Here is a 24,670-nt window from a genome sequence, read left to right on the forward strand (position 1 = left end):
CTGATTTGGCTGCCTTTATCAAGCCTCTATTTTTCACTTTTTTTCTGCTGTCCATTTGGGTACATTCCCAGGCCCAGGGGCTCTGCAGCAGCAGAAAGCAAAAGATAAAAGGCGTTGTTTGGCATAACTCCATGCTACCCGTATTCAGCGGGCAAAAGGGTACGCTAAGTCAGTGTTTCTCAATGCTGGCTGGGGAATTCTGGGAGTTGAAGTCCGGACATCTTCAAGTGGCCAAGGTTGAGAAACACTGCGCTAAGTCGAATGGAGTTCACGCCAATCAAGGCAGACGCTACTCGTCGCCTTGCAACGCTGCGACTCGTATCAGCCTCACCTCTAGGAAGGACCTGCAACGTCTGAGCGACCTTACACACAGCGTCGCTCCGCGGCGTCCCCAAGTGTGTGATAGCCCAGCCATGGGGCGGTGTGTCTCTGTGTGTTTGTGTGTGTGGCGGCTTGACATCCTTGACCCTGCCGTCGAAAGCCCCGACAGCGAAGACTACACCGTAAGTAAAAACCCTTAAACGTCCCGGTCTGAAGGAGCAGGTGATACCAATGGAGGGAGGGAGCGCGCGCATAAAGAGAAGGATTCCCAAACCGGTGCGTCCAAAAGACGCCCGCCACGTCCAAGATGGCTGCTCTGCGTACGACGGCGACGCGCCCGGAGTGAAGACGCACGTTGCCGTCGGCGCATGCGCAGGAGGATGAGCGGGAGCCTGCCGAAACGACCCTTTTCTTCCTCATCCTGAGCGCTATTTAAAGGGGAAGTAGCCCCTTTTTTCTTTTCTCACCTCCCCCCACCCCCTTTTCTTTCTTTCTTTCCCCCCCCTCCCCCTTGCCCAGCCTCTCCTATGGCCTGGCGTGGGCAGTGGAGGGCGGTAGTCATAGCGAAGACCAGCGGGTTATGGCCGGTTGCGGATCGAACCGGCTCCTTTACGATTTGCCTCCCGCGGTCATGTGCAAGTTCTACGAGATCATGGACGCGCTGGACCGGGCCGAGTGGGAGCGTTTCGGTAAGTGGGCGGGGGAGGGGGGAGAGAGAGGGGCTCGCTGGGCCACCCAGGGTAGGGGGGAAAGGGTCCCTTGGGTAAAGCGGAAGGGCAAAGCGCCTATGGGAAGTGTAGGCAGAATATGGGCTTGGCCTCTTCTACCCCGTCTACCCCCCTTTTTTAAGCACAGGTAAATTCCTGGGCTCGGCTTAGATCGCTCCCAGGTACCCCCTGCTCCCCCCCACCTGTCTTTAAATCTAGGTTTGTGACCACCCTGTTGGGCTATATGGACGTGCTTGGTTCGAGTGGGGGGATCTCTGGTGTAAGGCAGTGTTTTTCAACCACTGTGCCGCGGCACACTAGTGTGCCGTGACATAGTGTAAGGTGTGCCGTGGGAGAATTACTTTATATATAGTCAATATAGGCACAGAGTTAAATTTTTTTAACATTTTCTAATGGTGGTGTGCCTCGTGATTTTTTTCATGAAAAAAGTGTGCCTTTGCACAAAAAAGGTTGAAAAACACTGGTGTAAGGCATCTACCTGAATGAACGCCGCTAAATCATTTGCCCCGAAACCACTGGATCCATTTAGATAGATTCCCCATTGGCCCCGAAACCACTGGATCCATTTAGATACAATTCCCCATTTGCCCCGAACCACTGGATCCCTTTAGATACAATTCCCCATTTGCCCCGAAACCACTGGATCCCTTTAAATAGATTCCCCATTTGCCCCGAAACCACTGGATCCCTTTACATAGATTCCCCATTTGCCCTGAAACCACTGGATCCATTTAGATACAATTCCCCATTTGCCCCGAAACCACTGGATCCCTTTAGATACGATTCCCCATTTGCCCCGAAACCACTGGATCCCTTTAGATAGATTCCCCATTTGCCCCGAACCACTGGATCCATTTAGATACAATTCCCCATTTGCCCCGAACCACTGGATCCCCTTAGGTAGATTCCCCATTTGCCCCGAAACCACTGGATCCCTTTAGATAGAGTCCCCATTTGCCCCGAAACCACTGGATCCCTTTAGGTAGATTCCCCATTTGCCCCGAAACCACTGGATCCCTTTAGATAGAGTCCCCATTTGCCCCGAAACCACTGGATCCCTTTAGATACAATTCCCCATTTGCCCTGAAACCACTGGATCCCTTTAGATAGATTCCCCATTTGCCCCGAACCACTGGATCCATTTAGATACAATTCCCCATTTGCCCCGAACCACTGGATCCCTTTAGATAGAGTCCCCATTTGCCCCGAAACCACTGGATCCATTTAGATAGATTCCCCATTTGCCCCGAACCACTGGATCCATTTAGATACAATTCCCCATTTGCCCCGAACCACTGGATCCCCTTAGGTAGATTCCCCATTTGCCCCGAAACCACTGGATCCCTTTAGATAGAGTCCCCATTTGCCCCGAAACCACTGGATCCCTTTAGATAGAGTCCCCATTTGCCCCGAAACCACTGGATCCATTTAGATAGATTCCCCATTTGCCCCGAAACCACTGGATCCATTTAGATACAATTCCCCATTTGCCCCGAACCACTGGATCCATTTAGATAGATTCCCCATTTGCCCCGAATCACTGGATTCCTTTAGATAGATTCCCCCTCTCAAATGCTGTGTTGCTTTTTTTGGCCAGGACTTTTTTTAAAAAATCCCTTCAGTTGGTTTATTTGTTAAACACATTTCTTTGCCATTGAAACCAAAACGACCGTCTCTCAGTGGCTGCCATAGAAGATGACCCATTTATTTCTCTTACCAATTCTCATACCTCAAGATTGTGGCTTTTCTTGTTTCTTCCTCAAAGTAAAATATCTATGGGTAAAATGAAATAATAGCAGTATTGAGTTACGCAAGTGTTTCAAATGAGAAAAGCCCTGGCTGAAGAGAGTTAAGCAGAAGTACAGTTCAATATGTGTGTGTGTGTGTGTGTGTGTATGTATGTATGTATGTATGTATGTGTATATATATATATATGTATGTGTGTGTATATGTGTGTGTGTGTATACATACATACATATATATATATATATATATATATATATATATATATATATATATATATATATATGTTATATTTATGCTGATAAATAAATAAAGGGAGACTAGTATAGATCTATTTCAAGCTATTTAGCTCTCATCAGCTAGTCTCCCTTTATTTATTTATCAGCATAAATATAACAAATGTAACAAAAAAGGCAACAGTAAAAAATATTGGGTTTCTGTCTGGATGGTCTCTTGTGACGAGCCCAGTGACAGAGAGTGGAAGTGTGACCTTCCTCCCATACTTGGGCATACCAGGGGTTGTGACTTTAAAGTATATATATATATATATATATATATATATATATACACACATACATACATACATACATACATACATACATACATACATACATACATATCAATGGTATAATGGAAAAGGATTTAAAAAATGATTATTTTTTGGTTAACCAGTAGAAGCAAAATTTCACTCTAAATGTAGTGGAGCTAGAACAGACAAAGAAGAAATAGTTGTTCTCACAGTAAATAGGAAATTTATGGGCTATTCCAAGATACAAAATGGTTTTAAAAGAGGTTAGATCTAAATGGAACTAGCATGTTATATTACATACACATTCTGTTTGGGTGCTTTCTAGAACAAATGTCAAGCCATGTTTGAAGTAAGATGCTGAATGGAGTGGCCTTGTAGTCTAATCCAGTGGCACACTCAGCAAATGAAGAATGGTGTAATATTTTCCAAAGATTATAACTTCCATCACTGTGAGGCTCTGAGGTACAGCTCAAAATGGTTTCTCATCTAGCCAGAAGTCATATTGGCTTATTTCTTTTGGCAGCCCAGAAACAGAAATAATATATTGTATAATATGGGGTAGAGATGGGACTTTCCAAAACTCAATTTGAGGATTTAAAATGTGCACTAAAATTATAATGAGGGAAGGATTGACAGAGGAGAAATTTATTTCCATCCATCCTCCAGAAAAAGGGAAATGCAATTTTTTTTGAAGAGCTAAGAATGGCTGAAATGATCATATTGATTCAAAGATGACTATACTTTGGGCAAATGGCAGCTATGCTCCAAGCTTTAAAAGTAAAAATTGGCTGGCTAATCAATTGGCTAATCATAAATGTAACTAAAATAAAATGACACAAAAAATGTGGGCACAGAGAGAATGTCCACAATAAAAGTACAAATTCTAATTCCAGAATGGAGTTCTTTAGGAAATAAAACGATCTTGTTAGACCCCTGGGCACTTATGAAATGTTGAGAGTACAGAGATATCAAAAGCGGCTGTTGAAATAAGTGTGGTAACTCACAAAATGCTCTCTTAGTCAAACAAAGTGAGGTTTTCAACTATCTCCCTGTCTCACATGATGTTCTTTGTCACAACTTATCTTTGATATTTTTCTGGATATACATTCAGATACAGCACTGGGCAATTGTTACTCTCTTTTTAACCTCCTGGAATGCCAATGGAATCAGAGAAAAGTTGTAAATATGTCAGCTTCCCATTTAATGTCAATGGGAGGAAAGAGCCTATCGGGAACAATCTACGTCATGTGCCCATTATTTTTATTCCAACTCAGGAGGGAGATGGGTGGTTTAGAAATATGAAACACACACATACACATATACACTTGTGATGTTACTTGTTAAGATGGGAATGGTAAAAATGGAGTACAGAACCATAAGAATATCTGGTTTGGCAGTACATTTCTATCTAGTATCAATTTAAGTTCCTGAATATTAGTTTATGTTATTGGCTATGTGCTTGATACCCATAACGCAATGCCAGGCAGATCCTGGACATATTCAAGACAGGAAGAAACTGAATCGTGTTTATTAAATTCCTTGAACAGATAGGTGTTTATCAACCAAAGATGAATGCAGGTCTCATGATGAATTGAAACAAGAACTGAATGCCAGCTGTATTAATTAGTCACAGACAAGCAAATGATTCTTTCAGTTTTCTTTCTCATTTCTTGTCTGCCACAGCTGCTAATTAAAAGTTGCTTGTGGCCTTGCTTTGTAAAATATGCAAAGGAAGAACATAATTTAATCTACAGTACTCCTACATTGAGTTCTTAACATCTCCATTAAAAGAAAACTAGAAAGAGAAATTGCTGAAGCTCGCATGAATCAAAATAGGCAAAAATAAATGGATAAATAATTTAGTGTTATATGAGGTAGTTCCTATATTTGTGTTCAGATCCTATAGCATAGAAACATTTTGCCTATGTCAGCCTTCCCTGATCCGGTAACTTTCCAGTGTGAATTGGGAAGTGGGTTACTGGCCATATATTTGAGGTTCCTGAAACATTAATTGACTCTTTGGTTTGGATCAAAAAATCTGATTTTTTAAGATACGTAGCAATTATCCACTCAGAATTGAAAAGAGAGCTAAAGAGCGGATACAAGATGTAAATGGATATTTTGTTCACAAGACAATTGAATCTATATACTACTAAAATTCTCATATGATCTTTAACTGGGTGAAATAAGAGTATCATAGGGGAACAACCTTTGAACCAAGGTACCTCAAACAGGTTAACTTGCATTACAAACCTGACTTTAGGGAATGGAATTTGGGAAAGTTGTGGCTGCGTCAGTGCTACTGGCTGTTGCTGGGGATGATTTTCATTTCCAACATTGTGTGAATGTTGTGTTCCCAGCCAGTCTTGATTTCTTGCCCCTTCCCCTACTCAGCAGCAGCTACTTACCTGCCTCCTATAAATAGAAAGGAAGCTTTCCAATGATTCTCACAAGGAAACTCCGGGGTGAAGTCAGGAGGAAGTTGGAAGTTGCTCCTGCACCCACTATTTTTTTGCCCCTCCTTACTCCCCAATCATTCTGTTTCTCTATTTATAGAAGGAAATATCTCTGAAATAATGATCCAACAGGACCCCGGGGTTGTATAGTATATTAATAGTAATTTATCGGTTCCACCACAAAACCGCGGACGACAAAATCGCAGTCGACGAAAGCGCGCATTTGACGTCATCACAGCGCGACGAAAACATCGCGCTGTGATCGAAAAATGTAAAAATAAAGCGAAAACCTTACCCTAACCCCCCCAAACCTAACCCTAAACCTAACCCTAAATCTAACCCTAAACCTAACCCTAAATCTAACCCTAAACCTAACCCTTAACCTAATGCTAAACCTAACGCTAACCCTTAACCTAACGCTAAAGGTAACCCTAACGCTCTAAACCTAAACCTAACCCTTAACCTAACCCTAAACCTAACCCTTACCTTTATGTGAATCGGCTTGCTTTAATTTTATTTTTATTTCAATTTTTAATTTTTTTCGTCGCGCTGTGATGACATCAAATGCGCGCTTTCGTCGATCGCGCTTTTGTGGACCGCGGTTTTGACGGGTCACGAATTTATCAGCATTCAGTCTAGACTCTAGCACAGTGTTTCTCAACCTTGGCAACTTGAAGATGTCCGGACTTAAACTCCCAGAATTCCCCAGCCAGCAAATGCTGGCTGGGGAATTCTGGGAGTTAAAGTCCAGACATCTTCAAGTTGCCAAGGTTGAGAAACACTGCTCTAGCACAATAGTCAAGCCTGTTATATATGAGGCTAATTGTGAGGTTACACCCTTGATAGTAAATCTGTGGTTGATAACAGGCCTATCTCTCTTACACACTAGCTTCCAGGATTGTACGAAACCAGGTTGAATTGCGACTGTATGAGAAGATGGATGGGCGGACGCACAACCTTATGTGGACCTGGATGAATCGCAACGCCTACGTTGATGATTTAATTCAGATACTCGATGACTTGCAACTGTACCGGGCACGTGATATCATTCTTTCAGGTGATTCCCTCCCGCCTCCTTCAGCTTAGATGAAGTTGGTAGCTCTGGCAGAATGAAAGAGATCTGCCCAAATAATTTTTTGAGTTGGGTTTCATAGAACTATTTTGGCCTAGTGGTTTATTTTATTTTTCATTTTATTTATCAATCAAACTTGTATACTGCCCATCCCTCCGAGGTGACTGTAGGCAGCTTGTGATTAAGGCACCAGGCTGGAAGGCAGGAGTCCGTGAGTTCAAGTCCCACCTTAGCCATGAAAGCCAATAGGGTGACCTTGGGCCAGTTCCTCTCAGCCCAACTCACCTCACAAGGTTGCTGTGGAGAAAATAGGTGGAGGAAAATGTGTTGGATATGTTTGCTGCCTTGATTATTTGTAAAAATAATCAAGGCGAGATACCAAAAAATAAACAAAATGTTTGCAAATCTTCTCTTTTCCCATCTCTTGTACCCCAAGGACAAATGACCTTAATCCCAGTATCTGCAATGGCAATTGTGGGTTGTTGTTTTTTTTAATCTATCATAATTAGCCCATGCAGTTGGATATTTTTCACTTCCCATCTTCAAGGAGCTTAGCCTTTTCCAGTAAGTTGTTCAGAATATCTCTTAAACTTGTGTGTAAGTAGAGGCACTGAACTATATGTATTATGCATTAAATGATACATTTCCATTTCACGATTTTATTATATTCCATTTGCAGTTCATGATTTATAAACATGTTAAATGAAAAATGAGTTGTTTTTCCATGAGAAAAATTACCGTATTTTTCGGACTATAAGGTGCTCTGGACACACCTAGCTTTTGGGGAGAAAAACGCGAATTTTTTTTTTTGCCTCTGCCTCTCAGCATCCATCCGGTATTCATCTGGTCCGTTCGCCACGGCGGTGGTCCGTTTGCTGCAGCCCATTCGCTGCAGCGTGTTTGCCACCGCTGCGGCCCGTTTGATGCAGCCTGTTTGCTGCCGCCGCGACCCATTCACTGCCGCCCGTTTGCTGCCAATCGGCAGTGAACAGGTGGCGATAGGCGATGGCGGGAATCCCTGCCACCTGGAACAGTTGATCAGTGCCGCACCAACCCCCCTCCCCGTTGCAATATTTGCTGTATAAGACACACAGTCATTTCCACCCACTTTTTGGGGGTGGGGGAGTGTTATCATCCAAAAACACAGTATATGTAAAAATAACTTGAGAACTACAAAACAAGTAAAGGCTTGCAATGAAATAATGTCAAAATGTCAAAATATCTCAATTCAAAATTTAAAATTGTATCAGTAATTTAAAAAAAAACATTTTTCAGATCCTGATAAGAAATATAGCAATAGCAATAGCAGTTAGACTTATATACCGCTTCATAGGGCTTTCAGCCCTCTCTAAGCGGTTTACAGAGTCAGCCTATCGCCCCCACAGTCTGGGTCCTCATTTCACCCACCTCGGAAGGATGGAAGGCTGAGTCAACCTTGAGCCGGTGAGATTAGAACCGCTGAACTGCAGATAACAGTCAGCTGAAGTGGCCTGCAGTACTGCACCCTAAACACTGCGCCACCTCGGCTCGGTTATATTGTTTGCCTGCATATTCCTTTAGACATTTCATAGATGGTTTTCCAAAATAAAATAAAAACTCTGCTTTATGTTTCCACTGATCTCAGTTTAATTGTTATCTAGTCTTTTGACTCTTGCCTCAAGCATATTTGAATAAACAGGCTTAGATATGGGTGAGTCTGGATGGCTTTTCAGTGTTGGTTAGTGTTGTACTGCCACTTTGATAATGTCATATGTTCATCATACATGCTGCATGTTCATATAAACGTAAAATCTAGAATGCTTCTATTACTTTCTTCGCAAATAATATCACAGAATTTTTCCAGGAATGCAGATAGACATAAATCTGTTCTGAAAGAACTAACTTAACATTTTACGATCCCCAAATTGCTTGTTAATTTTATCTTATGCTATATTCACATAACCTACTGTTTTCCAGAGCTCTTGGGCTAAAGTTCTAAGTTGGTCTTAAAAATATAAACTTCTGCACACAGCATTTGCACAAACCTTTGTGTGAAGCATTTTAAAGTTATGATGCCAATCTATTGAAGTGGGCCGGTCAGTAGAGAAAAGGAAGCCATTTAACATTTCTGTACATAACATCTCTAACTTCGAAGACAATCTAGAAATACAGTTCCTTAGCCAAAGGTGACAAGAAGCTAATGCTGCAAATGGCAGGGCCTCTTGAGATGATTTTCTGTACTGGTCCAAGTAACTCTACTGTTCATCCTGATTATTGTCAATTTTCTAGAATCCTCTAGAGTCTGCTAACTGGCTGTAATAAGGATTCGGCTTTCTGTAGGCAAGTGGATTTTTAGGAGCAATAACTTCTCCTGCCCATTAGAAGCGATGGACGTGATGAGTCAGGACCTTGAGGCTGTTAGAGACTGGATGGGGGTTAACAAGCTTGTGCTCAATCCGGATAAGACCGAGTGGCTGCTGTGCTTCCCTCCCACTAATTGGCCAAGTGTTCCATCTCTCAGGCTGGGGGATCAAATACTACGCCCCTCAGACAGGGTCCGCAACTTTGGAGTCCTCCTGGACCCACAGCTGACTTTTGAACACCATTTGTCAGCTGTGACCAGGGGGGCATTTGCCCAGGTTCCCCTGGTGCACCAGTTGCGTCCCTACCTGAACCGGGAGGCTCTCACAACAGTCACTCGTGCCCTTGTGACCTCTAGGCTGGAATACTGCAATGTGCTCTACATGGGGCTGCCCTTGAAGAGTATTCGGCGACTTCAGCTAGTCCAGAATGCGGCCGCGCGAGCGATTGTGGGTGCACCTCGTTTCACCCACATAACACCTATCCGCGAGCTGCACTGGCTACCTGTTGATCTCCAGATACGCTTCAAGGTGCTAGTTGTCACCTATAAAGCCCTTCATGGTATTGGATCTGGGTACTTGAGAGACCGCCTACTGCCAATTACCTCCACTCGACCAATTAGATCCCACAGGTTAGGCCTCCTCCAAGTCCCATCAGCCAGTCAATGTCGACTGGCAACTACGCGGAGGAGAGCCTTCTCGGTGGCTGCTCCGACCCTATGGAACGAACTCCCCGTGGAGATTCGTACCCTCACCACCCTCCAGACCTTCCGCATAGCCCTTAAAACCTGGCTGTCCCGACAGGCCTGGGGCTAAAGACCTTCACCGTACCCGAATTGTATGAATGTTGTGCTTTTAATGATGTATTGTCCTATATGTAACTCGGTTTGTCTCCCCCTCCCCTTGAATTGTGAGCCGCCCTGAGTCCCCTTGGGGAAAAGGGCGGCATACAAATATTAATAAATACAAATACAAATTAGATCTAATGTGCTCAATTATTTGTTGCAAGTATCATTATAAAGAGAAGAGCAGCTAATTTGCATGATTGCTAAAGCATGGTTTAATTAATCGTTGGTTAAGCAGCTAATCATTGGGCTTGGATAATATTCTAAGATATGGCGCATAGTTTATAAAGCATACTAGCTGGGCACAGAACCACAGTAACCAAAGTTATATATGAACTAGTATTTAATTCTTCTTTTCTCCATTCTTCTTCTTACAGGACGCCTGTTACCATGTTCCCAAAAGGCCAGTCCAGTGCCTTCTCAAAAGCCGTCTACTTTTCCTAAACCCCCACCCGCTCCAGACCCAGGTGGCAGAGGCAGCTGCAAGATCATTACAACAATGTGGGAACCCCCCGCAAAACCCTCCCCACCTGAACCAGGTACAAGCTGCATGTTTGCCATCGCTCCTGGAATTTATAGGAACAAAAATATAATTTGTTTTCCTGCCCAGTGGGGTTGTTCAGGGACAACTTTCCTCAGATATTTGAAGCATGAAATGGTTTCCCATTTCATGAAACCCTCATTTCATAAAACTGAACAGCATTTGGGCTTATGGAATGAATCGAGAGCACAAGTTTCACCTACTCAAGAGTCTCCTCAGCAATGGATGTATTCTAAACACTGATTGGGCAGTGCAGAAATTGGCATTGGTCACAAAATTCAACTTCTTAAAAATTTCTCCGGGTTACTATCTTTTAAAACTATGAAGATGTGCCTGATAAAATGTCAGAGTACATGAGAATAAAGTGGAACAAGAAACTAGCATATAGAAATCTATTAACATTTGAATAACTGTATTCTAATTTGCTTTCACAGTTTACAGATGGTGACAAGTTAATTCTTGATCAAATGGTCAAATGCTTTACAGATGACGACAAGTTAATTCTTGATCAAATGGTTAAATGCTTTTTAGAAAGTTAATCTAAGCCAATTTTATTACACACTGGTGGAGCAGGAAGTTCCCCGTTGTTAATTTCTGAAGACGTCAATTATGATTCCAAATTCTTCTACCAGACAGAAAGTAATTGTACTTTTAAAATAGTCACTCTTCCCCCGCCCAGTGATTTTTGAGGAGGATCTGTTCCTCGTAAAGAAGTTATTTCAATCCTTTTGATCATTCTTGCCATTCTCTGTGATTTTTCGTACAGATATTTCTGTGATTCTTCTTCAGCAATGTTCTCTTTTGGCAGTTACGAAAAGTAACTGAGAGTGCATGACTATATTGAGGTTTTATGACTAAGGGCTTGACAATGAAAGGTATCATAAGGCCAGCAATTCTCATTCCTCTCCCCATCTACAATTCTTATCACAGAAACAACTGTAACGATGCAGTTTTCATCTGTAGTGTGGCCTCAGGAAGCATGCATTTTTTTCCCTTTCTACTTTAAACTTTAGCACAAGTATAAAGAAGTAAAAACGTCCTCACTTTTTCAGCTTTCTTTCTCCTGGCATTGTATCCCAACTGGTTTGGCACATTTAGCATTTTTATTAGAAAAGAAAGGCTTGATAGAATAGTTTGTTCTTCACCATCTTTCTGAAGAACAGAAGATCCTGAACAGCAGGAGAAAGGGGACTGTCTGAATGCTATTTCAGAGCAGGTTGTAGCAAATAAAAAAGTGTGTTCCGTGGCCCCTTCTAGGTGGTGTCTGTAATTAAGTGAACAGCATAAGGAACTTGCTACACTATCTCTTACAAGGCAGATGAGAAATTTGTCCCATAGACATCCAAGCCTTGAATCATGCAAAGCTTTAAAATTAACAACTAATGCCTTGAATTGCACCTGGACAGTGCAGCTCTCAAAAATGGAGATATATGGACTCCTCCAGGTGTTACCATAAGTACTTTAGCCTTTACAGTCTCTGTCTTTTACAAGGGAGTAAAGACTAGGGTTACACAGTGATCCAGATTCAAATGAGGAAAAGTGATTTAGAGCATTCAAGTGCTCTCATATGGTATCTGTTGGCAACTCCTCAAAGAATCTGTAAGAAAATACACTTCTGATTTAAGGAATGTTGATAGGTGTGACAGGTGAGCCTCCATACTTTCCAAGTCACTTTTTGGAAACTTGGAGCACTGCATAGCCCCAGGAGTGACCTCACTTTTAGTGAGGTCTTTAGTGCTTGAGATATTTGAATTTTAATTGCTAAAATTAACTGGGCTTTAATTGTTTTATATCATTTGGGATTTGGTGTTGGCTGGATTACTGAACTACCCTATGGAAGGTAAAATAAACTACAGATGAAAATAAGAGATTAATAAATAAAACTATCTTGTTGCTTTCAAGACTGCCTTATTTTATTACGTAGAAATTGTAATTTTCAAAATATGTATGGTGAAAAATTGCTAATGTACATGTTTGAATTATCACTTTTGTAAAAAATGTATCACTTTTTGTTTGCTATTACTGTGTCTTTCAACATCCTACCTATCTCGTGCACATTTTAACTAATGCGAGAAGCCCAATTACCCTGTCTTTAAAAGATAATGTAGGAAGACTCTGTCTATGATTCAGTATTTTTACTCATTGTAGAGAGAGCCTATGTAAAAGTCAAGGAATTTGTCAAATCATTTTTGAAAAATGTAGGCTTCCCTATTGTTGTTGCAATAATCCACATAAGTGATACAGTGTTTCTGAGGAAGCTGAATTTCACTTACCGTATTTTTCAGAGTATAAGATGCACCAAGGTTTTGAAGAGGTAAATTTAAAAAAAAGGAGGTAGGTAGATAGAGGGATTGAGAAGGAGAGAAAGAGAGAGAAATACAATAAGTAGGTAGGGAGAGAGAGAGAGTAGTTAGGTAGGCAGTAGGTAGATAAAGGGAGAGCGAGAGAGAAATATAGTAGGTAGGTAGGGAGAGAGATAGAAATAGAAAAAGAGGGAGAGATAGTAGGTAGGTAGGGAGGGAGAGAGAGAGAGTAGGTAGGGAGGGAGAGAGAGAGATAGAAATAGAAAGAGAGAGAAAGAGAGAAATATAGTAGGTAGAGAGAGAGAGTGTGTAGGTAGGTAGGGAGATTATATATATATATATAGATAGATAGATAGATAGAGAGAGAGAGAGAGAGAGAGAGAAATATAGTAGGTAGGTAGGGAGAGAGAGAGATAGAAATAGAAAGAGAGAGAGAGAGAGAAATACAGTAGGTAGGTAGGTAGATGTTTCCAGGAGTATTTATCCATGTGCTGGAGAAATAAAACGCTGACAATCTGCAGCACCTAAGACTTGGTTTCTGCTGGCACAGCACTTGTAATTCAATGTAATTCTCATCAATCAGTTAAAGAGCTTTCCAAAAGGGGAAAAAAAGGTTTTGCACTGCAAACCTCCCCAAAACGGCCCGTTTTTTTGCGAAAAAGGGTTTGTTTTTTTAAAAGGCATAAATAGCCTTGGGGGGTGGGGCTTACAGAGTGCTCATGGGGGGGAGCAATGATGCCTGTTTTTCACAAAATGGGCCCGATTTTCATCAAAAAATTTGCATGCATAGCCTTATGGAGGCTTATAGAGTGCTGCTGCGGGCTGGGGGGGGGCCAAAAATGACCTGTTTTCTGCTCATTTCTGCCCTCCCCAGCCCCCAGGAGCTCTCTGAAAGCATCCATAAGGGTATGCACGGCCATTTTGGTGAAAGGGCGGGGCTTCAGGATGCAAAAAATGCTGTATTTGATGTATAAGATGCACCCAGATTTTCAGCCTCTTTTTTGAGGGGAAAAAGGTGGGTCTTATACTCTGAAAAATATGGTAAATTGATCTATTTCCCACCTTCTCTGCTGTTTTTAAAAGTGCAAATAGAAATGATTGCTTGAAATCCTGAGGGGGGGGAGAACCATTTAACTGGGAGGGGGGGAGGGAATGAATATGTTTAATCCCCTCCCTCTTCCTCCTCTTTCCTGGAAGTGAAGAAGTTGAAAAATTTATTGGAAAAAAATGTGGCAAAGATGATACCAGGTTCCAAAGTTCCACACGTACTTTGTGGCTTGGTCCCTTGACAGTTTCTCTAAACTTGATACTATTTGTGCTGTCTGGGAATTCTGGGACTTTAGTTCGAATGCCTCTGAAGGGTCTTTGGTTACAAAAAGCTATTATTGATTTTTTTTTCCTGGCTGAGAAAATAGGAAATTCTCTCCCCAAGGAGTCAGATGGACTTAAATTCAATGGGAGATGTGTCTGGGCTATAAGCAGGAAGTATAACCCTCCTTGCCAGAAGTGAAAGCTCTGATCTTTCACCAAGTTTATTTGGCTTGGTATTAATATGGTCAGCGAGGAGAGGGAAGGAGGGAGAAGAGAGAGATCATTCTGATGTATTTAAGATGGTTAATTAATAACAGGAGGAAATTGTTTTGCTGGTTTCAGCATTAGAAGCTCCTAGGTGTAGCAAGCTCTTAATGAGCAGGGACAAGGCTTGTCGATCAGAAGGTTGGCCGTTCGAATCCCTAGCACCGTGTAACAGAGCGAGCTCCCATTACTTGTCCCAGCTTCTGCCAACCTAGCCGTTTGAAAGCATGTAAAAATGCAAGTAGAAATATAGGGAACCCTTTGAGGGGAAGGCAAACAGCGTTCCGTGCGCCTTCGGTGTTTAGTCATGCCAGCCACATGACCACAGAGACGTCTTCAGACAGCGCTGGGTCTTCGACTTAGAAATGGAAATGAGCACCGCCCCCTAGAGCTGGAAACGACTAGCACATATGTGCTAGGGGAACCTTTACATTTACCTTTAATGAGCAGAACTGTGCTCTGCAGGGCAGAATATTCAAACCTATAGGCAAAAGCAAGCAAAATTTGTCACCAGGAAAATCAGCTTGGGATCTTGAATAAAGGTTGCATCCTTGTCTTCCTCCCCTCCCTGACTGTATTTCTGTAAGTTGTGGGAAACCATAAAAAAATTAGCCAAGGGAGCCACTGAGCCCCCTGAAAGCTTCAAATGCACACCCGGTGTAAAGATGCTTATGAAGTTTCGTTTGCTGTAAAACTCGGTACGGCAGTCTTGAAGGCTGCTAACTCTCTTCTTTCAAATGGAAGTGAGAACTTCATGCGTACTTAACTAAATCACCTTCTAGAACATCTGTCTTAGGATAGAGAAAGCCAATTTCAAAGGGATGCCGGATGCCACACGCGTTGCTAGAATTAAATGCTCATGAGTTTCTTAAAATAAATCATTTCCTGTGTATAATTCGTAATGCCACACTAATGTGGTGCCTCCCGTTCCTCTTTCATGTTTCATGTTTCACTTTATCTCTATTCAAGGTGCTAGTCGTCACTTATAAAGCCCTTCATGGTATTGGACCTGGGTACCTCAGAGACCGCCTGCTGCCAATTACCTCCCAAAGACCCATTAGATCACACAGATTAGGCCTCCTCCGGGTTCCTTCTACTAGCCAATGTCATCTGGCCACTACCCGGGGGAGGGCCTTCTCTGTGGCGGCTCCGGCCCTTTGGAACGAGCTCCCCGCAGAGATTCGGACCCTCACCTCTCTCCAGGCCTTCCGAAAAGCCGTTAAAACCTGGCTGTGTCGGCAGGCCTGGGGTCGATGAGTTCCCTTCCCCTCTCGAATCGTGTGGCTGTTGGTTGTTTTAAATGCCCTGTACTTTTTGTTGTAGTTTTTGTGTTTCCCTTCCCCTCCTTGGGTTTGTGTGCCGCCCTGAGTCCTGCCGGGAATAGGGCGGCATATAAATAAAATGAACCTTGAACCTTGAACCTATGCATATTCTAGTTTCACCAGAACTTCTCAAAGAGGTGAATGGGCTAGGAGGACTAGGGCTGTTTTGAATCTTGATTCTAACTCTTTTCCCTCTTATTTCTTGGTCAATCAGATCACTCCAATCCTCAGCTCCCTTCAAGAGTCTCCACTCCAAGGAGCCCTTTCAGCAGCGTAGCCTCCAGCACCCTACCATCGCCTCCTACACAGAGTGACCCACAGGTATAGACTGCATTCTGCTTGCTTGATACACTATTCCATGTGTAGTCAGACGAGATAATGGCCCATACAAGAGAAACCATGATGTGGACAAAAGTTAGTGGAACTTTAGTGGTTGTTTATGATAATGGCAGATATTTAGAATTTCCTGTGAGCTACAATGATTTGTTCTGCGTTTTTTTTTTATAACAAGTTTGTTTTGTGTCTAATTGTGCGTCGCGGGCATAATCGATATCTTTCATAGATATTCAAGACATATGTGACTACCTTTTCTTCAATCAAATGTTTTCCAGTATCTTTTTAGATAATGGTTCTTCCTTTCTCGTTGTTGTTTGAGGTTGCTTATGGCTCTGCTTTAGCTTCCCTAAACACGCCCTCCCCTTCTTGTGTCCCTTTTGCATTCTGCACTGATGATAGCACTTAATTTCTCTTTACTACCACAGTTTTGCCATTACCGAAGTTAAGTTAAGAGCCGGAGGTGGCGCAGTGGTTAGGGTTCAGTACTGCAGGCCACTTCAGCTGACTGTTATCTGCAGTTCAGCGGTTCTAATTTCACCGGCTCAAGGTTGACTCAGCTTTCCATCCTTCCGAGGTGGGTGAGGACCCAGACTGTGAGGGCAATTTGCTGACTCAATTTGCTAAAAATCTGTAAACCGCTTATAGGGCTGAAAGCCCTATGAAGCAGTATATAAGTCAAATAAATAAATAAATAAATAATGGAACTATATGAAGACCTATGTCCATCATTTTATTAAAGTTCTTCTCCTGTTGTTATATCAGCATTTTCTCCCTTCTTCTGGCTGCCTGTATGCTGTACAGGTAGTCCACGGTTAAGAATGATAATGGAGACTGGAACTTGCAACGTTCAGTGATGCTGTCATAAAGCACAACATCACGTGTCTGCATCCCTTAGCGATGGCAATCTCGGCCCGTCCCATTGTCACAGGTTGTTAAAACAATCCCAGGGAGCTCACATACCAGCAGCAAATAAAACTTGCTGTTGAGTAAGGGAAGATGTACAAGGGAGAGGGTGCATTGCTGGCCCTGTGGTATGAGCGCAGCAGAGCCTGGGAAGGTTTCTGTCGGGTGGGGGGAAAAGTGCGAGCAACTTAGCCGAGTGACTTATAACCTCCCCTCCTGGATTTTGCTTGTGAGAAACCATCAGGGAAGGTCACAGATAGATGTCACGTGACCATGGAGATGCTGGGATGGCCAGAATTTCCAGGACTGGTTGTGAGTACATTTGGTTCCACCACAAAACCGCGTTCGACTAAAGTGCACTCGACGAAACCGCGTAGCTGACGTCATCACAGGGCGACAACAGCGCGGAGACAGAAGCATGCTGTAAACGCTAAACCTAAAATTAACCCCTAAACCTAACCCCCCTAAACCTAATCCTAAACCTAACCCTAAACCTAACCCTTAACCTAACCTTAAACCTAATCCTAACCCTTAACCTAACCCTAAACCTAACCCTAAACCTAACCCTAACCCTAACCCTTAACCTAACCCTAAACCTAAACCTAACCCTTACCTTAACTTGAATCGGCTTGCTTTCAAAGCGCTATTTAAAGCGCCCTTCTTTCTCTGCGCTGGCTGTTGTCACCCTGTTGATGACATCAGCAACGCGGTTTAATCGGGCGCGGTTTAGTCGAGCGCGGTTTTGTCGTGCCACGAGTACATTTATTCAGTGCTTCGTTCAACCATTACTTTGAATGGTTACAGAATGAGTGGTTGTTAAACAAGGACTACCTATACCTTAACCTCTTAATCCCATTCGTTTCTAATTTTCTAATTCTTCCAACATGTACAGTACGTCCTTAACTTTGAACAGGTGTCTAAGAGTCTGACCCCTAAATCAAAGTCCCTGGTTTAGAAATCAGGAATTTCTGTCATAAATACTTTGTGGGGTTTTGCACGCTTATTCATTTTCCCTAGCTTAATGTTTATGAGTGTAACATAAATCTACTTTTTTAGGATTTGGGAAGAGTCACTAAACTTTGCTGTATAAAAAGTATTTTCAGCTTTCAGTGCTTTGCCTTTCTTTTCTATACCTTTTCCTTACTCACCTGAAGCTTCAGTGTACATTTTTAAGTATCTTCATTTAGTCGCTTTCATTTTGTTTATCTGCAACCAGGATTAGAGTTTCTCTGAGGCCGCTTTTTGCTAACTTACTTCCAACTGACCTGAAGCAGACGTGACTTTTTGATCATTGAAAGCTTGCTGCTTCCATTCCTCCATTTGAGGGGGAGAAGAAATCAGCAGCCAGAGGAGATTAAATTCGCTCCTGATTAAAATGCTTACGCTTCAGAGTTAATTGTGCTTTGGAGAGAAGGGATGCCCTTTTGTTCTGTTTTATGGTATGTCTGCCCACCCTGTTCCAGGGCCTTGAATCTCTGCCCTCCACGTGCCCTTTCGAGTGGCAGTTAGAAGAGTTGCGCCAAGCTACAGACGACTTCTCTGAACATCTCAAGATTGGTGAAGGAGGTTTCGGCTGCGTCTACCAGGCCCGATTACGCAACACTGTCTATGCTGTGAAACGGCTCAAGGAGGTATTTCCATTCGGTATTACAACTCATAATGCTCACACTTTTTTATTTTATGTTCATTTCCACTGGCTTTTCATTTTCATTTCCACTCTCAACTAATCCACGGAACGATGAATCATAAAATTTCTTAGACTTGGCTCCTGCACCTCTAAAAATAAGATTGGGCGCGAGCTCTTTGCAGCCCAAGGGCGTGGTAGCCACTGAGATAGGCCAAAACAGATCTAGTCATCCTTCAGTGTGACATGGATGTGTTTTTCATTTACATTTGATCCTTAGTTGCTGAGCCTGCAACTTTGTACCCCTCAGAATTCTTTTTTCACTTAGTCCAGCTAACGATGACTTATATATCTTCCTTCCTTTTTTTAAAATCTCCCTTAAACTAACTGACAGGAAGCAGAACTGGACTGGACTATAATAAAGAACAGTTTTGTCACAGAAGTGGAAAAACTTTCCCGGTAAGAATCAAAGTTTATTTTGGATGTACTGGGGGAGGTTCCACCACAAAACTGCGTTCGACTAAAGCACGCTCGGCGAAACCGCGTAGCTGACGTCATCACAGCACGACAACAGCGCGGAGAAAAAAGCACGCTGTAAACGCTAAAGCTAAAATTAACCCCTAAACCCAAACCTAACCCCCCTAAACCTAATCCTAAACCTAACCCTTAACCTAACCCTAAACCTAACCCTTAACCTAACGCTAAACCTAATCCTAACCCTTAACCTAACCCTAACCCTAAACCTAACCCTAAACCTAACCCTTACCTTAACTTGAATCGGCTTGCTTTCAAAGCGCTATTTAAAGCGCCCTTTTTTCTCCACGGTCGCTGTTGTCGCCCTGCTGATGACGTCAGCGACGCGGTTTAATCGGGCGCGCTTTAGTGGAGCGCGGTTTTGTCGTGCCACGCTGTGGGATCCCAGAAATGAAATAACAGGTTGGTTTTTTTTTTTTCCTGGTGTCCTTCTGATGTGTTGGATTTCATCTCCCCAAACCCAGCATATTAGGGGTGTGTGTGTGTGTGTGCCAAATTGGAGAAGGCAGTGCTAGAGAATCATGGGAACAAGGGTGGGTTGTGTTGGAATTACCGTATTAATATTGTCTCACTTGTAACTTAGGTTTCGCCATCCTAACATTGTAGAGTTTGCTGGTTGTTGTGCTGAACAGGGATGTTTCTGCCTTGTCTACGTCTTCCTGCCCAAGGGATCCTTGGAAGATCATTTGCATGGCCAGGTACCTAGCTGAACTTGTCATCTCTATTTAAAAGTGGTCTGTTCTTGCAAACAAGTCCTTCAGGATCACTCCTGTCCTTGAAACTCTTTTGAATTTCTTAGGTTGATGCTTGCCTCTCCTGGACACAACGACTCCATGTGGCTCTGGGCACTGCCAGAGCTATTCAGTTTCTGCACAGTGACTCTCCTAGCCTTATCCACGGAGATGTAAAGAGGTAAGAGAACGGAGGGGAACTCGTCTCCTAGAATGAGATGTAAACATAACTAATGCATTGTTTTCATTTAAATAGGAGAATATCTGCTTTTGCTGTGAAGGGAGAGATGTTTAACAACTTTTTACCTTCTGTTTACCTTCTATGGGGTGAGGGTGGGGGTGGTGGAGGTTAAGGTAAGGGTTAGGATTGTGCAAGAGAGAATAAAAATAAGACAATGAATATTGTGCAATCACAATAGTAGCTGGACTGAGAAACTTACGATGTTTCACATTACTAAATTCTAATTCCTAACATTTCACACCATTGGCCAGGCTGACTGGAGCTGCAGAGAATTGTGATTAACAAAATTCTGAAATGCCTTGGTGAAATACCACTTTTTACGTGATTTATGTTACTTATATGCTTTTTCTGGATCTATTGGAGTAGTGTCTAGTTCAAGGAGCTCTCGAATTCAATGATCACTGTGTTGGGAAGAGTAAAGCAAAGTGAAGCAAATCTGAAATTAGTGGTTTCCAGGGCAAAATAACTTTTCTGATTCAGAAGGAATTTCTGTTCTCATCCATTAAGCTGTGTGCAGCTTTTGATGTCTTGATTTCTCTTGTTTCCGTAATGATTCCTCTCGCCCAGGGTTTTGTTTTTCACCATAGTCAACCAAATGCTTCTGGGACAGATAGGATGCATATTCCTTTTCCCCTGTAACTGGTATTTGAGGGCAACACAGAGTCTTCCAAGTGCTGAGTCTCCAAACAACAAGATGAACATGTGGAGGAGAGCTGTTCCCTGGTCATGTTTATTACATATGGGAGTTTGAGAAGGAATTGTGGGGTCCTGGGTGGTTTTCTTGCAGGCATTTCATTACCAAACTAGGTAACATCAACAAGTAACAGAGCCGAGGTGGCACAGTGGTTAAATGCAGCACTGCAGGCTACTTCAGCTGACTGCAGTTCTGCAGTTCGGCTGTTCAAATCTCACCGGCTCAGGGTTGACTCAGCCTTCCATCCTTCCGAGGTGGGTAAAATGAGGAGCCGGATTGTTGTTGGGGGCAATATGCTGACTCTGTAAACCGCTTAGAGAGGGCTGAAAGCCCTATGAAGCAGCATATAAGTCTAACTGCTATTGCTATAAGTGACAAAAACCTCCTTTTCCTGTCTTATACAGCTCTAACATCCTCTTGGATGCAGCACTCAATCCACGGCTGGCTGATTTTGGATTGGCACGGTTCAGCCGCCGGCCAAAGCAGGGAGGGATAAGCAGTTCACTGGGCCAGACCCAGACCGTGCGGGGTACATTGGCCTATCTACCTCCTGAGTACGTCCGGACTGGGATGCTTTCTACTGCTATTGATATCTTCAGCTTTGGTGTGGTGAGTAATGTGGGAACAGGAATGTTACGGGTAGATCTTGATTTATGACCACAATTGGGACTAGAATTTCTGTGGTTAAGCAACATAGTTTTTCAGTGAGTTGGCCCCCAATTTTACAACCTTTTTGCTACAGTTGTTAAGCGAAGCACTGTGCTGGATGATTTGTGCAGCTGTTAAATGAACCAGGCTTCCCCCGTTGACTTTGCTTGTTGGAAGCTGGCTAGGAAACTCACAAAAGACGATCACATGACCATAGAATGGTGCATCTCTTATAAATACATGCTAGTTGCCAGGGACCTGAATTTAGATCACATGACCATGGGGATGTTGTGACGGTCCTAAGCATGAGGACTAAGTCATTTTTTCAGTGCCACTGTAACTGAACTAAAATGAATGGATGTAAGTTGAAAACTACTTGTATTTCAAATAAATGAAGTATGATGAAGACGGAATATGTCATACGAATGGAGGGCAATTCTAAGTTCATTTGTTCAACAACCTGTATTCATTTCTATAACATTCATCAGGTGTATTCTGCCTGCTTAGAATGTGTAGTCCGCCATCTTCCCAGGTAATACATTAGCAATAGCAATAGCAGTTAGACTTATATACCACTTCATAGGGCTTTCAGCCCTCTCTAAGCGGTTTACAGAGTCAGCATATCGTCCCCACAGTCTGGGTCCTCATTTCACACACCTCGGAAGGATGGAAGGCTGAGTCAACCCTGAGCTGGTGAGATTTGAACCGCTGAACTGCAGATAACAGTCAGTTGAAGTGGCCTGCAGTACTGCACTCTACTCACTGCGCCACCTCGGCTCTAAACCAGTGGTAGTAAACCTGGTCCCTACCGCCCACTAGTGGGCATTCCAGCTTTCATGGTGGGCGGTAGGGGTTTGCTGCAACTCTGCTTTATAAATTTTATAAAGTGAATTTGAATTTGAATTTGAATTTACTTTATTTGTATGCCGCCCTTTTCCCTGAGGGGACTCAGGGCGACTCACAATTCAAGGGAGGGGGGAAAAACAAACAACGTTACAGAACAAAAAGACCATACACAGCTAAAAACACAACAATCATACCATTCGGAGTGGGGCTGCAGGTCTTTAGCCCCAAGCCTGTCGGAACAACCAGGTTTTAAGGGCTGTGCGGAAAGCCTGGAGGGTGGTGAGGGTACGAATCTCCACAGGGAGTTCGTTCCACAGGGTCGGAGCAGCCACAGAGAAGGCCCTCCTCCGGGTAGTCGCCAGTTGGCATTGGCCGGCGGATGGAATTCGGAGGAGGCCTAATCTGTGGGATCTTATTGGTCTAGTGGCGGTAATTGGCAGCAGGCGGTCTCTCAAGTATCCAGATCCAATACCATGAAGGGCTTTGTAGGTGACAACTAGCACCTTGAAGCGAATCCGGAGATCAACAGGCAGCCAGTGCAGCTCACGGAGGATAGATGTTACGTGGGTGAAACGAGGCGCACCCACGATCGCTCGCGCGGCTGCATTCTGGACAGTAAAGTTACTTCCCTACTTTATAAATCACCATTACTGTGGAACCGGTGGGCGGTTAGAAAATTTTACTCCTAACAGAGATACAAAAGTGGGCGGTAGGTATAAAAAGGTTGACTACCCCTGCATTAAACAATTGATGATCCCAGGGAACATGCTGAGTTCAGCTTCCCCTTCTGAGGGGATAGTCTCTTTAAACCAGGGGTCAGCAACCTGTGGCTCTGGAGCCATGTATGGCTCTTTCATCCCTCTGCCCTGGCTCCCTGTTGCTCAAAATATGTATCACAACCACCAGTGTGCGACACCAGCTGACTTTTTGACTCCCAGTAGGCCAACCCTGGATAAATCCAAGAAGAGAAAAGTTTCAGAAAAAAACAAAATGTTTAATTCAATTACATGTGCTAGTTTTGTAGCCGCTCAAAAAATAGTCAGGCACAGGGAGGGTTTTGTGGCTTCTTTGGAAAACAGGTCCAAATGGCTCTTTGAGTGTTTAAGGTTGCCGACCGCTGCTTTAAACAATTCAGAAGGTTATTCTCTTAAGATAGCTTTCATATTCACATAACTGTCATAGGGTCTGTCTATTAAATCCATCCAATAATGGCCAGGAAGCTGCTTCTGGTTTTGGTACAACATCTTCTTTCTCTGGGCAACTTAAGATGATTTGGGCACAGTTAAAAGAAATTTGTAATTTTATTTGTCCATTATATGCAGACCTAAGTAAGTATCGCATTATACATTCTGACTCAACATGTCGGGGGGGAAATTCTACTGGTGGGATTGTTTAAATTAACGGACAAACTTTTTTTTACTTCAGCTATGTGATGCATGGTTTGTCATGGCCGAAATACTTACGTAATTACATTTTACAATTGATTTAGATTTCGACTTAAAAGATTTGGGGCATTTTATACATCATTAAGGGATTCAGACTTGGTATTGTATATAATAATAGTAATAGCAACATAAATTGCATTTGATTTGACCAGATGGATTGCAATGAACCTTGCTATCCATTTATAATCATGACATTTTAATGTTGATTTTTGTGGCTATTAATTAATAGACATTATAAATTTTGCATTATTATTAGGATTGACTGTTAACTGTTTAACTGTTTATTTCATTTGTATGCCGCCCTTTTCCCCCGAGGGGGACTCAGGGCGGCTCACAACTCAAAACAAGGGAAGGGGGGATACAAACAATTTGACAACAACACAAAACAATACATAATTTAAAAGCGCAACAATCATACCACTCGAGATAGGGGCACGGTTCTTTAGCCCCAGGCCTGTCGGAACAGCCAGGTTTTAAGGGCTTTGCGGAAGGCCTGGAGGGTGGTGAGGGTGCGAATCTCCACGGGGAGTTCGTTCCAGAGGGTCGGAGCAGCCACAGAGAAGGCCCTCCTCCGGGTAGTCACCAGTCGACACTGGCCAGCGGATGGAATTGAGAGCCTTCAAAGGCTTCAAACTGTACGCAATAAAGCTATATTCTATTAAGAGGCAGGAGGGAAAATCCTGCCAGAATCTAATATTGTTTGCTTTTAATTCTGGGGAAAATGGAATCTGACTTTCAGAGCAGTTGAATCAAAGGTTAGCTGGAAATAATTCAGTTGATCCCTGAGTTATTACAAAAAAAAAAAGTCTGGTTGGAAAACTTGACACAAAAAGGTCCTTTGTAATAAATCTATTCAGCTTTATCCTACGATGACCTCTTCCTATAATGAGATTT

The 24,670-nt window shown here is 42.9% G+C and overlaps 1 protein-coding gene across 2 annotated transcripts in view; it reads left to right on the plus strand.

Annotated features, from left to right (window-relative positions):
- Positions 1–670: 670 nt before the first annotated feature.
- Positions 671–24,670, plus strand: part of IRAK1 (interleukin 1 receptor associated kinase 1) — a 38,808-nt gene continuing 14,808 nt past the window's right edge. Inside the window, exons 1-9 of one of the 2 annotated variants that reach the window (XM_032210543.1) lie at positions 671–1,010; positions 6,667–6,834; positions 10,411–10,572; positions 15,989–16,095; positions 18,477–18,644; positions 19,032–19,096; positions 19,755–19,869; positions 19,971–20,083; positions 21,242–21,446. In XM_032210543.1, coding sequence (XP_032066434.1) covers positions 902–1,010; positions 6,667–6,834; positions 10,411–10,572; positions 15,989–16,095; positions 18,477–18,644; positions 19,032–19,096; positions 19,755–19,869; positions 19,971–20,083; positions 21,242–21,446 — 1,212 coding nt within the window. In that variant the 5' untranslated portion in view covers positions 671–901. The remainder of the gene's footprint in view (positions 1,011–6,666; positions 6,835–10,410; positions 10,573–15,988; positions 16,096–18,476; positions 18,645–19,031; positions 19,097–19,754; positions 19,870–19,970; positions 20,084–21,241; positions 21,447–24,670) is intronic. The other variant, XM_032210542.1, reaches the window with a different exon arrangement.

This window comes from Thamnophis elegans, chromosome 2 (assembly GCF_009769535.1).
Source record: "Thamnophis elegans isolate rThaEle1 chromosome 2, rThaEle1.pri, whole genome shotgun sequence".
NCBI lineage: Eukaryota > Metazoa > Chordata > Lepidosauria > Squamata > Colubridae > Thamnophis > Thamnophis elegans.